At 33.1% G+C, this 14,383-nt stretch overlaps 1 protein-coding gene across 1 annotated transcript in view; it reads left to right on the top strand.

Moving 5' to 3' along the window:
* The first annotated feature begins 8,355 nt into the window (after positions 1 to 8,355).
* Positions 8,356 to 14,383, top strand: part of LOC106462136 (hemicentin-1-like) — a 302,286-nt gene continuing 296,258 nt past the window's right edge. The window contains exon 1 of the mRNA XM_022389456.1: positions 8,356 to 8,606. Coding sequence (XP_022245164.1) covers positions 8,510 to 8,606 — 97 coding nt within the window. The 5' untranslated portion in view covers positions 8,356 to 8,509. The remainder of the gene's footprint in view (positions 8,607 to 14,383) is intronic.

Raw genomic sequence — 14,383 nt, 5'->3', positions numbered from 1 at the left:
ATTGGAAACCTTATTAGGCTAATTATACATTTTAATATTTATAAGCAATGTAAACTAAGAACAAAAGATGGCTTATTATATTAAAATAAACAAGAATATTACTTGCAGAAAAAATGATCCTTGGGCTGTAAAGTAAATATAACTACTATCAATGTGTTAACTTATTTAATAAATTTAAATAAAGCGTTTAATTAAATGTCTTTAGATATATTTATGTGTGCATATGTGAGAAATGTAGTATTACTTTATGAAATATTTGCGATAATCTGCTCCTCACTTCTATAAACCATAATCTAGAAGATTCTATCGAGGCACTGAAAGTTAATGAACATCCTACCTTACAGAAAATGAGAGAGTTAAACATAACGAACACGACACTAATGTAAATATGACTTTCACAAAAACAATATCACAGCCTAATAAATAGTATGCTAATGAAAAAGCAAATACACCCAGAACATCATAAAAACTTAAAGTTTTGAAGTTCTTTAGATAGACTTAGAGGTCATTATTTGTTTCAGAAACTTTAGAATGTTTGATTTGGGTTGCTGTAATGACTTATTCCATAAAATGTTCATAAAGTCAAACACATACATAGGCCGTAAAGTCCTAATGGGTTATTAATGTCAGCCAGCTATTCACGATAAACAACCTTCACTTGTGGTTTATTACGTTGTTACGAGTTAAAAAATATATTCGAAGTTTCTCAAAATCCATCAATTCCCATCAAAGGGTGGGAAATGTTTTTAATTATTAAAATAATTATTTTAAAATGCGTTTGAATATAAATTTTCCTTTCTGAACGATCGTTATTTTCCTTATCACGGTTTTATTATTAGATGTATTTTTTTGTTTTTCACATTCGTGTTTGAGTTACTTTTTTTGGTAATGTAAAGATCAAAATCTAGGGCGTCCTGTTAGTATTTAATTAGAAAATATCAGTTCTCTCCTAAACATTTTTTTTTGGTAATTGTAGAAGATGGTTAACTTATAAGAATTGCGATCATCTATAGGATGTTATCACTACATATCTAATTTGTTTGTTTGTAATTAAGCACAAAGCTACACCATGGGCTATCTGTGCTCTGCTCACCACGGGTATCGAAACCCGGTTTCTAGCGTTGTAAGTCCGCAGACATACCACTGGGGGGCGCGTATTTAGTGTTAAGATTATATTAATATTGTGATTTTATCTTCATTTCAGCTTAAACATCATAATCGTTTATAAGGTGTTGAGAGTACATTAATATTTTGAATTTTAAAGATTATAATCTTCTATAAGATTTATTGTCATTGCCTACCTGATGTTGAGAGTATATTACAAATTCAAATATTCCATAAAATTTCATGTTATTTTTCCTCCTTGTGTTAAGAGTATATTAGTATTTTAAGTTTAGCTTAAACATCTTAGCTTTCATTTGGTATTGACAGCATATTAATGTTCTGATTTCAAATTAAAAACTTGTCCTTCCATGATATTTCATATCATCACCTTCCTGGTGCTAACTGTGTGTTAATTTTCAAAATACCTTAGGTTTCATCAGTTATGGGTTAGATCGATAGGGTATTCTAACTGGTAATCATTAAACGATTTTCCTCCTTTATTTTTGCTCGCGTAACTTTATAAAGTGGATTACCTGTTTGTTTGTTGTTAAGCCAGAAGCTACAATATGTTCTATACGTACTTCGCCCATCACGAGTATCGGAACCCAATTTTTTTCATTATAAGTATTCAGACTTATCGTTGAACAACATGTGCGCTACCTAGTGGATTAAAATAATTTCAAATTATACAAGTAATTGTTATCTGTGGATCTTTATGTTTTATTTTCTTATACTACTTGTGATATGAATTAGGGTTTCTCCACTTTATTATATATTCATCTCTCCGATTAAAGTTTAATTTAAATTTCACATAGAGGGCCGCGCACAATTATTCAAGCAGCCCCTAAATATGGTCGATTTCGATAATATTAGATACGCAACTCGCGAGCTAGTTTTTTTTTTTTTTTTTGGCTACTGGGCTGCATCCATCTGGCACTCAGGTCTAAGGTCCGGATGCTACAGATGGAATTACCGCGAGGTATTATTCGGTGGTTATCAAACTTCCTACATAATAGAACATTTAGGGTTAATGTTGAGGGCACCTACTGAGAGTAATTTACACCTGAGGCAGGTGATCCTTAAGGAGGGGTAGTTATCCCATACTCTTCATTATGTATGTAAGCGACATACCGCTAACCGATACAAGTTCCTGTTATACCTCTCAATCTGCAAATGATGTAGAAATTTGGAGAAGTTCCCATACACTCTCCATAGCAGACGCCAACTTACAATCCGCTTTAAACGAAATAGCAGAATACTGCCAAAAGAAGAAAATAAAATTTAATATACCAAAAACACAAATACTAGTTCTTGCACAATCAAATAAATTTCTCAAAAAATCCAAGAAACCTATCTCTTCGGAAATCTCCTCCAGACAGCAACATCAGCTAAATTTCTAGGTCTCACCTTTGACTCTAAATTAACATGACAAAAACGCAATTGGAATTTAAAACAAAATCTGGAAACGAGTGAACCAGGCTAGAAGTCTATCTGGAAAGAATACAGGCACATCTCCTAAAAACGGTTCTGAAAATATATAAACAGTACATACGGCCGATATTAGAGGACGCTTGCCCGGCATGGATTAACGTGGCGCCAAATAAAATAAAAACTAAACTACAAACATTACAAAACTCAAAAATCACAAGTGCATATAAAGTCCTACGTACAACAAATTCCCTATTCTTACATAACTATGCAAACATACAACCACTCTATAACAGATTTCTAAACAGATCTTTCATTATTTCAGGAAACACTACGTAAAGATGAATTACTACGCACACTGAATCGCCATATCATACGTGATGGAAATGAGCCTAATTACCTCTCACACCTAAATATATATTATAAAATTAGTAACCAGCCGCCATTTATGTAGTATATATATATATATATACTGTGTATTAAAAAGGGTTTAGTTACGTAAATACATATAAGATATGCTACAGAACGAATTAACACTGGAATATTTAGGACGGTTTGCGATACGTAAGAGTCTATTATATCAAATGATGTGCAAATGATGAACGATGAACATAAATATATATGGCTCTGATAAGGATATTGTAATTATGACAGTGACACTAAGTGGTAATAACACCCTCATTTGTGTGATGTTCAACATTTAAATAGTGTAACAAAACACCAGTGCAGGGGGAGGAAGAGGTGGAATATCTAACCTGACCCTCCCAAATCCCGACAAAGAACGTGTGTGGACTGCATCCGTCACGTACCTCCTGATAGGCACTGGTCATGCATGAAAGTGTTTCCTACGTGTGATTTATACTTTGGCGGTGGAACCAGACATCTGCATGCCGACTATGAACTTCTTCTGCTGCTGTAGTGTCTGTATACGTTCATTGTTCCCTTGTTGGTATACGTTCATTGTTCCCTTGTCGGTATACGTTCATTGTTCCCTTGTTAGTATACGTTCATTGTGCCCTTGTTGGTATACGTTCATTGTTCCCTTGTTGGTATACGTTCATTGTTCCCATGTTGGTATACGTTCATTGTGCCCTTGTTGGTATACGTTCATTGTTCCCTTGTTGGTATACGTACATTGTTCCCTTGTTAGTATACGTTCATTGTTTCCATGTTGGTATACGTTCATTGTGCCCTTGTTGGTATACGTTCATTGTTCCCTTGTTGGTATACGTTCATTGTTCCCATGTTGGTATACGTTCATTGTTTTCTTCCTGCGTAAACACAAAACACGAGAATTTCGGAAAGTTCTCTAGGACTTATATTTATATTTCCATAGAAGTAATGTGTCCAAGTTAGGTACTATTTTGGTTGTGTAGATGACTTTGTCCCACCCTGTACAGTGTCATTTATTTATTACATTCATTTCTGAATAACACAAGAAAAATAATGTAGAACGAATTAAGACTTTCATCCATGGGATTTAATGATTTTTGTAAAATTCTTGGTAATGTTAAGCAATAAAAAAAAACACCTATTATATAAGGGAACACTAATCCGATATATTTATAAATAATAATAATAATTTGCTGTCATGTCTTATGCTGCAATAACGCTGCCCATGAAACATTTTTAATTTTTCCTTTTTCTCGAAAAGGGTCTAATAAGTATGTGCTCAATACAATTTTATTCTTTTAAATAAATACTCAGTGCAATTTAAAATTAATTATGTCCCATTTTACTACTGGTTTTACTGGATGTTTTTTTTCTTTTAGGAAGAAAGCAACATAGTAACAAGACACACGTGCGGCCAATACAACCTTCAGGACACACTGTATGCTATTAACAGAAGTGATAGTTTAGCGATTTTTCACATTCTATGCCTCAGAATTTGGTAATCGAAACTATCACATCTTCTCAGTGAATGTGCACTACTAGACCCTTACGTCACATACCAAATTTCAAGGCAATCCATTAAGGGATACCTGAGATATAAAATCTCCAACTTTGATTGAATTTTTCTCTTCGGTACAAAATCACGGAAATTTTATTTGATAGAAAAACATTATTAACTTTTATGGATTTTTTTAAATTTGGTACACTGATAGATCTTGACAACCTACAATTAAGTATCAAATTTGGTCTAAATATAAGCAACATGTGCAAAGTTATTCAACAAAAACCGCTCAAATTTGATCGAAATTTCTGCGTACGCCTTCGCGAAACGTCATGTGAGATATCGCTCTAAATGTTTTACTGCAGCGTCACATATGAGTAAAAGTGGACCATTTTTAGTTTTTATGATTCGGAATAAAGACGGTTGATTTAAAATAGCAAAACTATAGGGTGAAAGGACGTGCACATACGTATGTATTGCATGGTTAGGTCAATCAAACGAGATTAGGAGTTTCTAGCTCAAGTTTTCAACATAATCATAATGGTGGACGGTTATGACTGATTCTTTGTTGCCAACTTTTAAGCACAAATTTGCTAAATTTTATGAAATTCGCCTAAATAAAGAACGTTTAGCATCACATGATATTAGCTTCATCAATTACCGTAAATTACTGCGTACATGTGGGTGATGACAAAATACTGTTAATGGAGATTCCATGGCGTTACTATAAAGGAAGTTATTAACACTGTTTTAGAGAAAATAATTAGCGTTGTATATCCTAAAGAATCTGGTTGGATCTGTGAAGTATAGGTCTGTTTCGAATAATAGAGTTGCAATCCTAAAGCTAATGCTGGTTACTATCGAGTGTCACGTTCTTACTTGCTGTTGTTTATTTGTGTGTATTGACAAAAATTCATGATACATAATCAAAAATAGCTTAAGTGTGAAACAAATGTGCGGCAAAAAAAAAAGGAGAATTCAGCGTGTGACTTAAAGGAATGAAGTCAAACTTGGCGGCCAAACTGTTAACTACACTTATAGCATTGATAAGAATTTTACAGCAAATATTCATTCATTAGTTAGCTAGGCCGCGTATTTTGTTCCACTTGGGGCATAATGATGGGTAAAACAAAACAAAATACGCGGTAGGCGATTTTATAAATGCTAGTTTTGAACATTTTTCTTTTACAGTATTCTAGAATGTCACAAGAACAAGTGCTTAGGTTTGTACTAGGGTAATACAGTAATAGTGTATGGTCATAAAAGATGTTTCTTCATTTCATTGAAGTGTTTTACTTACACTCGTAACTTAAAAAAACTTATTTTTTATTTTATAATTTAATGGAAAATCAATTTTCGAATTGATAAAAGAACGCATTACTTGTTTTCCTTGAGGAAAAGGAAAGCTACTGCGAGTTGTGGGGTTATTAACAGCGTCTTGTCTGTCATATTTTAAACTTTCCTTTCAGGAAAACATTATTTCATATTTTACTGAACAAACTCTTGAGTAAATACGAAATTTGAACATTCTCCTTTATTAAAGAAGTTAATAATTGTTGGCCCGAAATATTTTTATCACTTTTTAATGACCATTATTTAATTACTATTTCACTGTCGGTTTCATTGAAAAAAAGTAATTCATTTATGAAAGTAAAAAGGTTGATGACATTTCAGTATAAGGTTTCATCTTTTAGTTCAATTCAATTCTGTTCTTCTAAAAGATTCGTAATCAATTGGGTAAACAGGGGAATATTACAATGTCTATAGAACTTTGTTAACATGTGGATCTTTCCCTAAATAGGCTTTCATGCAATGATGTGTGTTTGAGTAACAATGATATGTGTGGATTAATACGATTACTTGATAACCAAATCCTCAATGTTCTTCGTGTAGAAATTACGTTTTCTCATTCGATTGATAACTTCTAGGAACTAATATAATAGGATTTACTAAGTAATTACTACACAATGTTCAAAAGGTTAAAACGCAAAATCTAGGCTTGGTTGTATGTCTTTCTTTTAGCATTTTTTGGAAGTGTTTGGGACTTCTTTTCCATATAATTCCTGTCAGATTCGACGCAGCCAATATATCTTAGTGTATCTTAAAACATTAGTTTTGGAATAATTTCATTTCATGAAGTATGAAATAGCTTTACTATTTAAGCCTCTAACACTTTTTATTCATCAAGAGAGAAAAATAAAGTCAATCTTAAAAGTAGATATCTGTTTACAAGAAAATCCTATATAGAATATTTTTTTTTTATAGAAAGTAGATCTGTACGTCCCTTACTGGGACGCATGAGCAAACCCCCAATAGGTTTCACGCTGACCACTCTGGGAATATTACAAATCCAGTTATATGGCTTATTTTGCTCATTAGTTGCTTAGTAATTAGAGCTACACAGCCAGACAAAGAGAGAGCTCAACTAGATCAATGAGTTTATAGCGGAAATGGAACAAAATATGTGCATTATGAAGGGTGAAATTGGCAGTTACAAGAAGTTTATAATAAGTATATATTTTGTACTTAGAAAACGTACCCCATTTGTAAGCCGTAAATATAATAAGGTTGGGAAAGATTCGTATTCTATATATTATGAAAGGTAAATTATCTTAAAGTGCTATATTTGGAAAGTACAGGGAGATCTAACATATATTAGTAACAAATATCAGATCGTCGACTTGCTGTATTGTTGTTGAGACTCTTTATAGTTTCTGTTTTCTTTACCCTTTATTCATATTGCTATAAGTTACGAAACCGAATAGCTCAGTAAGCTTTAAAATAACCACATCAAAACTTGCCGGTGTTTGTCGTCCCATATATTAAAAATATTCAGTATTTGCCTTTTTCATTATAATAACACATATGTATGAAACGAATTCTTTCACAAGGTAGAAACTCTGCACAGTTCCAGAAATAACATTCGCAACATATTACATTCCTGTTGATGAGGGCCCGACATGGCCAGGTGGTTAAGGCTCTTGACTCGCAATCCGAGGGTCGCGGTTTCGAATCACCGTTACACCAAACATGCTCGCCATTTCAGCCGTGGGGTGTTATAATGTGATGATCAATCCCACTATTCGTTTGTAAAAGAGTAGCCCAAGAGTTGGCGGTGGGTGGTGATGACTAGCTGCCTTGTTTGTTTCATATTTTAGTTTGATACTGCGAAAATCAAATCATTGTGCTGCAGGGGTTGCTCTAGCTGACTGCCTTTCTATTCTAGAATATAATATATTCAAATCATTGTGCTGCAGGGGTTGCTCTAGCTGACTGCCTTTCTATTCTAGAATATAATATATTAGCTTGAAAATTGTATGAATCATTCGAGCCACCTCGTACTTAATTAGTAGTAATAGGAATCAGGTCGAACAATTCCTTACACTATTTCAGAGGTTACCGTACTCAACTAAAACTGTTATTATAAGCATACAACTAAAAATGTTAAGTACAAATAACCTCAATGCAAAGAGAAGTTTAGGTTACTAAACGGTAAACAGTACGGAACTGAGAGCTTATGTAGGAAACGATTCTGATTTATATGAAAGTACAAGTTTTTCTATTTTAGGAGAAAAACATTTAAATTTCAAAATCATCTTTGCTTACTGAAAACATGTATTTGTTTTCTTGCATGTTTTCGGACCAGCTGTTACATGTTTTCCTTCGTCGAAGGGAATTACCACGACTCACAAATCAATATTGCTAAGAATGCCTAGAAAATGAATTCTAACATATCATAATTTCGAGTATTCGCCTCCCTTTAAAAACAGACTATGTTGTCTTTTAACGCCCTCTTCCGGAATTTATGTAGGAAATATCTAAGTATCGATCGAGAAGTACTCCTTGTAGTAGAACAGCTTGAGGACTTGATCATTCGGTGTCCAAACCACACGACGTCACTAATGGTTTCTAAAGAACACTTATGGCAATCAGTCCTTCTGAACAATCATCCTGGGTCTACTGAAAATTCTTATCTTATTAAATGTTCTTAGAAGTTTGTTTAGGGTAATGGGACAATTTTCCGAGGCGTGACTTTTTGCTGAAACGCTTTTACAAAAGTTCTCGTTGTTTATTAAACAAATCATGACAAAACAAGTTTATTTGATACTGACTTTATTTTGGTTTCTTGAAGTTAAGGCTGAATTTGAACAAAGTCCAGCAAATAAGGAGAAACCTTACGGTGAGTAGGAATATATGTATTTTATTTGGAATTTTTATTATATAAATGTATTAAGTTTGAATTATATAATCGCTCTGAATATCTTAGTGGGTTTTGGGTTAAAACATACTGCGTATGTTGTATGTACATAAAAATAATTTTGTGGGCTTATGATAACATAAGTTTACAAACTTATAAAGCTGAAACTTCCCGCCATTGAAGCTTATTTCTTATTGAAATAGTTTCAGTTATTCTAAGAAATCAGACGTTTTGGTGTACTTTGTTCAAAATAAAGAAACGAACGGGCTTACACTGGATTTGAATTATGGTACATTCAAAGAAACCAGCGAGCTTTTTCAGGGTTTAAATCAATTTATGCTCAAGGAAACTTAGTGGTTGATACAGTGTTTACTTAGGACATATATATATATATAAAGAAACGAACTGGTTTATACAGTGTTTGCTTAGGACATATTTAAATAAACTAATGGGTTTATACAGTGTTTACTTAGGAAACATATATAGAGAAATGAACTAGTTTATACAGTGTTTATTTAGGACACATATATATATAGAAATGAACTAGTTTATACAATGTTTACTTAGGACACATATATATAGAACTGAACTGATTTATACAGTGTTTACTTAGTACATGTATATATAAAGAAACGAACTGGTTTATACAGTGTTTTCTTAGGACACATATATATAGAAATGAACTGGTTTATACAGTGTTTATTTAGGACACATATATATAGAACTGAATTGGTTTATACAGTGTTTACTTAGTACATGTATATATAAAGAAACGAACTGGTTTATACAGTGTTTACTTAGGATATATATATAAACAAACTGGTTTATACAGTGTTTACTTAGAACATGTTTAAAGAAACTAATGGGTTTATACAGTGTTTACTTAGGACATATATAAAGAAACTAACTGATTTATACAGTGTTTACTTAGGACATATTTAAAGAAACTAACTGGTTTATGCAGCGTATATTTAAATAAACGAACGGGTTTACATATGATTTATGTTACCTCATATTTAAATGAACAAATGGGTTTATACCAGGTGTAACTTACGGTATTTTGAAAGAAATGAAAGGGATTTTACAGGGTTTCACGTAGGACACATTTATATAAACAAATGGGCTTATGTCGGGTTAAAGTACATTTATAGAATCGAACGGGTTTATATCGAGTTCAAGTTATGTATATATAAACAAACGAATGTGCTTATATCGAGTTAACGAATATTTAAAGAGACGAATGGGTTTATATCGGGTTGAAGTTAAGTATATTTAAAGAAACGAATTGGTTTAAATCGGGTCAATGTTGGCGTTTGTATAAAGAAATGTACGGCTTATACGAGCATAAATGAATGTAGATTTGAAGAACCGAAAGAGCTTATGTAGATGTAATTAAATAATCGTAAGTTTATAGTGGATTTCCATTAACCTATATTTAAAGAATGGGTTTAATATACTGGTTTCTAATGTAACTACTGCTGACTCCAATGGAAACTGAACATCACTAGCTCTTAATCTATTAATTACCTGTAATTTTGTCAAAACTAACCATTTCGTTTACCGAATTGCCTTCTGCAAATGGAGAATTTAAGTGATTATTGCATATTCTGATTGACACTAGCCACTTTCAATTATCATTTTAATTGTTAGATTCTTATTCTGAACAAAACTTCCTAAAAATAAGATATTTCTGATGAAATGTTGTTTATGATGTAGACAGCGAAGAAACAACTCATTATTCAACTGTTTTCAGCGCAATTTTTGTAATATTGAACAAAATGGTTAACATGGAACATAAAACATTTCAATATTAATTCGTACTAGCAATTTCAGGTTAACATATAAGTCGATAATTGAATTCACCACACGCTTCTGTTTTTGAGAAGACTCGAGCTTTATGAATGTTTTTAGTTTTAGTTGTTTTTGTTTTTCTGAAGCGCCATCAGATAATACACACTACGCCTTGAGTTGTGATCAGCTGGATTTTTATAAGTATGATGGATGAACTCCTTCTTCTTCCGATCTAAAATAGAAAAACAACAACAACAACAAAAAAAAACAACTGGTTACTCAGCTAAAACTGTGGAAACTTTCTGGTTTGTTTTTATCATTTTTGTCGTTATACATGGTGTGACATATTTTATTTTATTACGAGGTGAAGAAGATAGAGATTTCTAGTTAAGTATGATAAGGAAAGTAACATTTATAATTCACATTCACTTTGTGTATCATTCAATAGCTGAGAGCTAAGCTGAAGTAAACTATACTGCTTTCTAATGTATACAAGAAGTTCCATATTAAGATATTAAAGGAAATAAAAATTTTCCTTTAACGTACAAAACACAAACTTGTATTTTTTCTCACGATGTTTGGAGAAATTTAATAGCATAGTTTGGCCTTCTTATACGTTATTGATTGGTAGCATTTGTTTTCAGTCCCCCACTGAGTCAACGGTAAGTTTACGGAGTTATAACGCTACAATTTGGGGCTCAATTCCCCGTGGTAGACAGAGCACAAATAACCTTTTTTTTTGCAGCTTTGCGCTAAAACAAATACAACTTATTTTTAACATATTTATATATTTCTAAACACTCGATCGTAGATCTCTGCAGGTATTTTAAACCTATTCTTTACTGATTTAATTTTTATACTGATCGCTTGGGGCTTATTAAACAAACATATTCATTAGACTGGTTACTTTAATAAATACTTCAGTATGAAACAAAAGCTGAATTTGCTTGGCACAACTTGAGTGAACGACTGGTTTTTGTATTATTAGTTTTGCGAGTGTGTACTTTACAGTAGCGTAAGGTAAATTTCTTTGTTACACACTGTGCACACTAATAATTTCAAGAAAACAACTCTTGTAAGCTATACAAAGCAATTTTTTAAAACTGCTCTGGAAATGTTAATACATAATCTGCCCTCCAGTACCACAGCGGAATGTCTGCGGACTTACAACGCTAGAAACCGGGCAGAACACAGATAGCCCATTGTGTAGCTTTATGCTTAATTCAAACAAACAAACAATAAATAATACCACCTTTAGAGCAGGGGATTTTAAGCATAATGGTTCCCTTTGAAGTCGAATGACCCCTTTAAATGATTATATATATATTACAATGCTCGATATTCCGGGGACATGGTAGTGATTTCAACCAAATTAGAAGTATAGAGTAACATTGTCGTGACTCGAAATACAGGACCAAGTCTGGGCAAATTCTGTGGTTAGTGATTTCAACCAAATTAGAAGTACAGAGTAACATTGTCGTGACTCGAAATACAGGACCAAGTCTGGGCAAATTCTGTGGTTAGTGATTTCAACCAAATTAGAAGTATAGAGTAACATTGTCGTGACTCGAAATACAGGACCAAGTCTGGGCAAATTCTGTGGTTTTGTCACAGCTGATTAAATACTGGAATAAATGTTTCTGAATGGATTAAACATACATCATACTAAAAACAGCAGATTTATAGATGAGAAATAAGCAGCCAAAAAAAAGTGACGAAATTGTATTAATCTGAAGAGGGTTTACAACTCTAGCACAAATATTAATGTTTTCTATGAACGTTGTTTTGGTAATTTTAATTATGAATTGCTCTCCTCAGCCACTTGAATAAAACTGATGACATAAAGGTCATATATACTTACATAAATAGGCAAGTTAAAATAAAGGGGTCAGCGTAACGCGTAATATAAAAAAGTTATATAAAATGACAAACTCTGTAAAGATTTATTATAAAAAACGGATAAGTTATATACAAAAAGATGGCACTTTGTATTCAACTGGAGAAAAATAGTAGGAAAACTAAAATAATAAAAATACTTGGTATTAAGAAAAGTCCGAACCTATTCTATTCTTTCCCAATATACATATATATATGTTTTGTGTGTGTGTGTGTGTCCGTGGGGTGGGGCTATTGGAATTTTGTGTATTGAGAACAATATGATTTCATCTTAGAGATTTCAAGTTGTTTTTGTTATTTGTTATTTACCTTTTGTATCACCCGATTGCCAAAACTAGACTATAATAGTTGCAAGGTTCCATAGTTTGAGTACGTTATATTAAAACTATTTTGAATATGTAAATGTCACGCACCAAGCACAACCGATATAAAGTTGTGGTGGAATAGAATATATAAAAACTACATTTTGATATTTTTTTTAGTGTTTCGCTCTTGAAAAGGGTTTGTATGTAACTGCGCTTTCTGACGCAAAATATTCACATGCTCAGGTCATACAGTTATAGCCTTTGCAATTGATTTCATTGGAAAAAGAAAATAATATGGATTATCTTGGGGAACCAAGACCACCTAGAAAGAGACTTACATACCACAGCAGTAGAAAGTAAAGTTCGACGTCATGGAAAAGGTGAGAATCCACAAACATAATGGTAATATCATTGGTAAAGGCTTTCCACGCACCTCAGGCAACACTACACAACATCATCAAGGAGGTTTTCTCATCTGGAAAAGCTACACGCGTTTCGGGTACACAAGCTGCTTCCATGACATATATCAAGCAACCGGAGAATGGAACTGGCACTTACACTATTCCATTCTACGACATACTGGTCAAGTCGCTGGACGAAGAAACTGTGGATTTCCGTGCGATATGACTGTTGAAACAGGCACTGAGAAACCGTCGTCCTCGTACATTTAATGGGTTGTGGAAAGGATGCTGTGAGGAGGGTGTCCTTTGAACATGACAGCACTTCAAAGGGGTATTTTGTAATAAAAACTACGCTGCAGAGCCATTGCCATTATGTACGGTGGAACATACGCCATACCTAACATCTGTATATTCTTTAACACGGGCTTGTACTCTTGCTTTAGTTCTTTAGAATGTTTTTATTTCCTTTATTTGGTTTATCAGTTCTTTGTCAACTAAAATACCTTATTCAATTGCTGTTAAAGTATTTAAGAAATAAACCTTTAGGGATTTTTATGCTCAGTACAAGTGAAATTATTTAAAGAGCTTATTTTTCAGTTTCAAAAATTTTCTTTACACTTTAGGACCCCACTAATCGGTCTTCCAAGATAGGGTAAGAGTCAGCGGTGAGTGCTGTTGCCTTCTCTCTCGCCTATCGGCTCAGAATTAGAGACGGCTATGCCTTTATTTCTCATTGTGTAAGTTTGCGAGAAAATTCTGAAACAAACAAATAAACCTATATAGTTTTTTTCTGCAAAAATTTACGTTCGGACGATAAACTCACATTTCTGTATTTCTCCCAAGGGACAATGGCTTGAACTACACATATTTCACGTATAATTTCTGTCAACTATGTTTCCACAAGAAAGTTTTCGATCTTTATTGACTAAACCCTAACTTTAAGCAGATCCAAAACCGATGTAGCAATGTTTCTATAAAAATCCTGATAATTCCTCTCCCTGAAAAGAACAAAGAGGTTATTTGATCTTTTAAACTATTTACTTGGAACAAATCTCAAGTACAGATCCTGCGCCAAAACTATATGTTGCTTTTTTGCAGTTTATAATGTACACTTCACCAGAGAACGATCAATACTTTTTATTCCTGGCCAAAATATGTAAGGAAGTAGCTTAATGATGTCTGAAATGGCAAGTGTTTATATTTGAGAAGGGGCCTAAGCTATCTGAAATGTCAAGTGTTTATATTTGAGAAGGGGCCTAAGCTATCTGAAATGTCAAGTGTTTATATTTGAGGAGGGGCCTTAGCTATCTGAAATGTCAAGTGTTTATATTTGAGAAGGGGCCTAAGCTATATTTCATATTAGACA

The sequence above is a fragment of the Limulus polyphemus genome, unplaced genomic scaffold, assembly GCF_000517525.1.
Source record: "Limulus polyphemus unplaced genomic scaffold, Limulus_polyphemus-2.1.2 Scaffold43, whole genome shotgun sequence".
In the NCBI taxonomy this organism is placed as follows: domain Eukaryota; kingdom Metazoa; phylum Arthropoda; class Merostomata; order Xiphosura; family Limulidae; genus Limulus; species Limulus polyphemus.
This window is presented reverse-complemented; position numbering and strand designations above follow the sequence as displayed.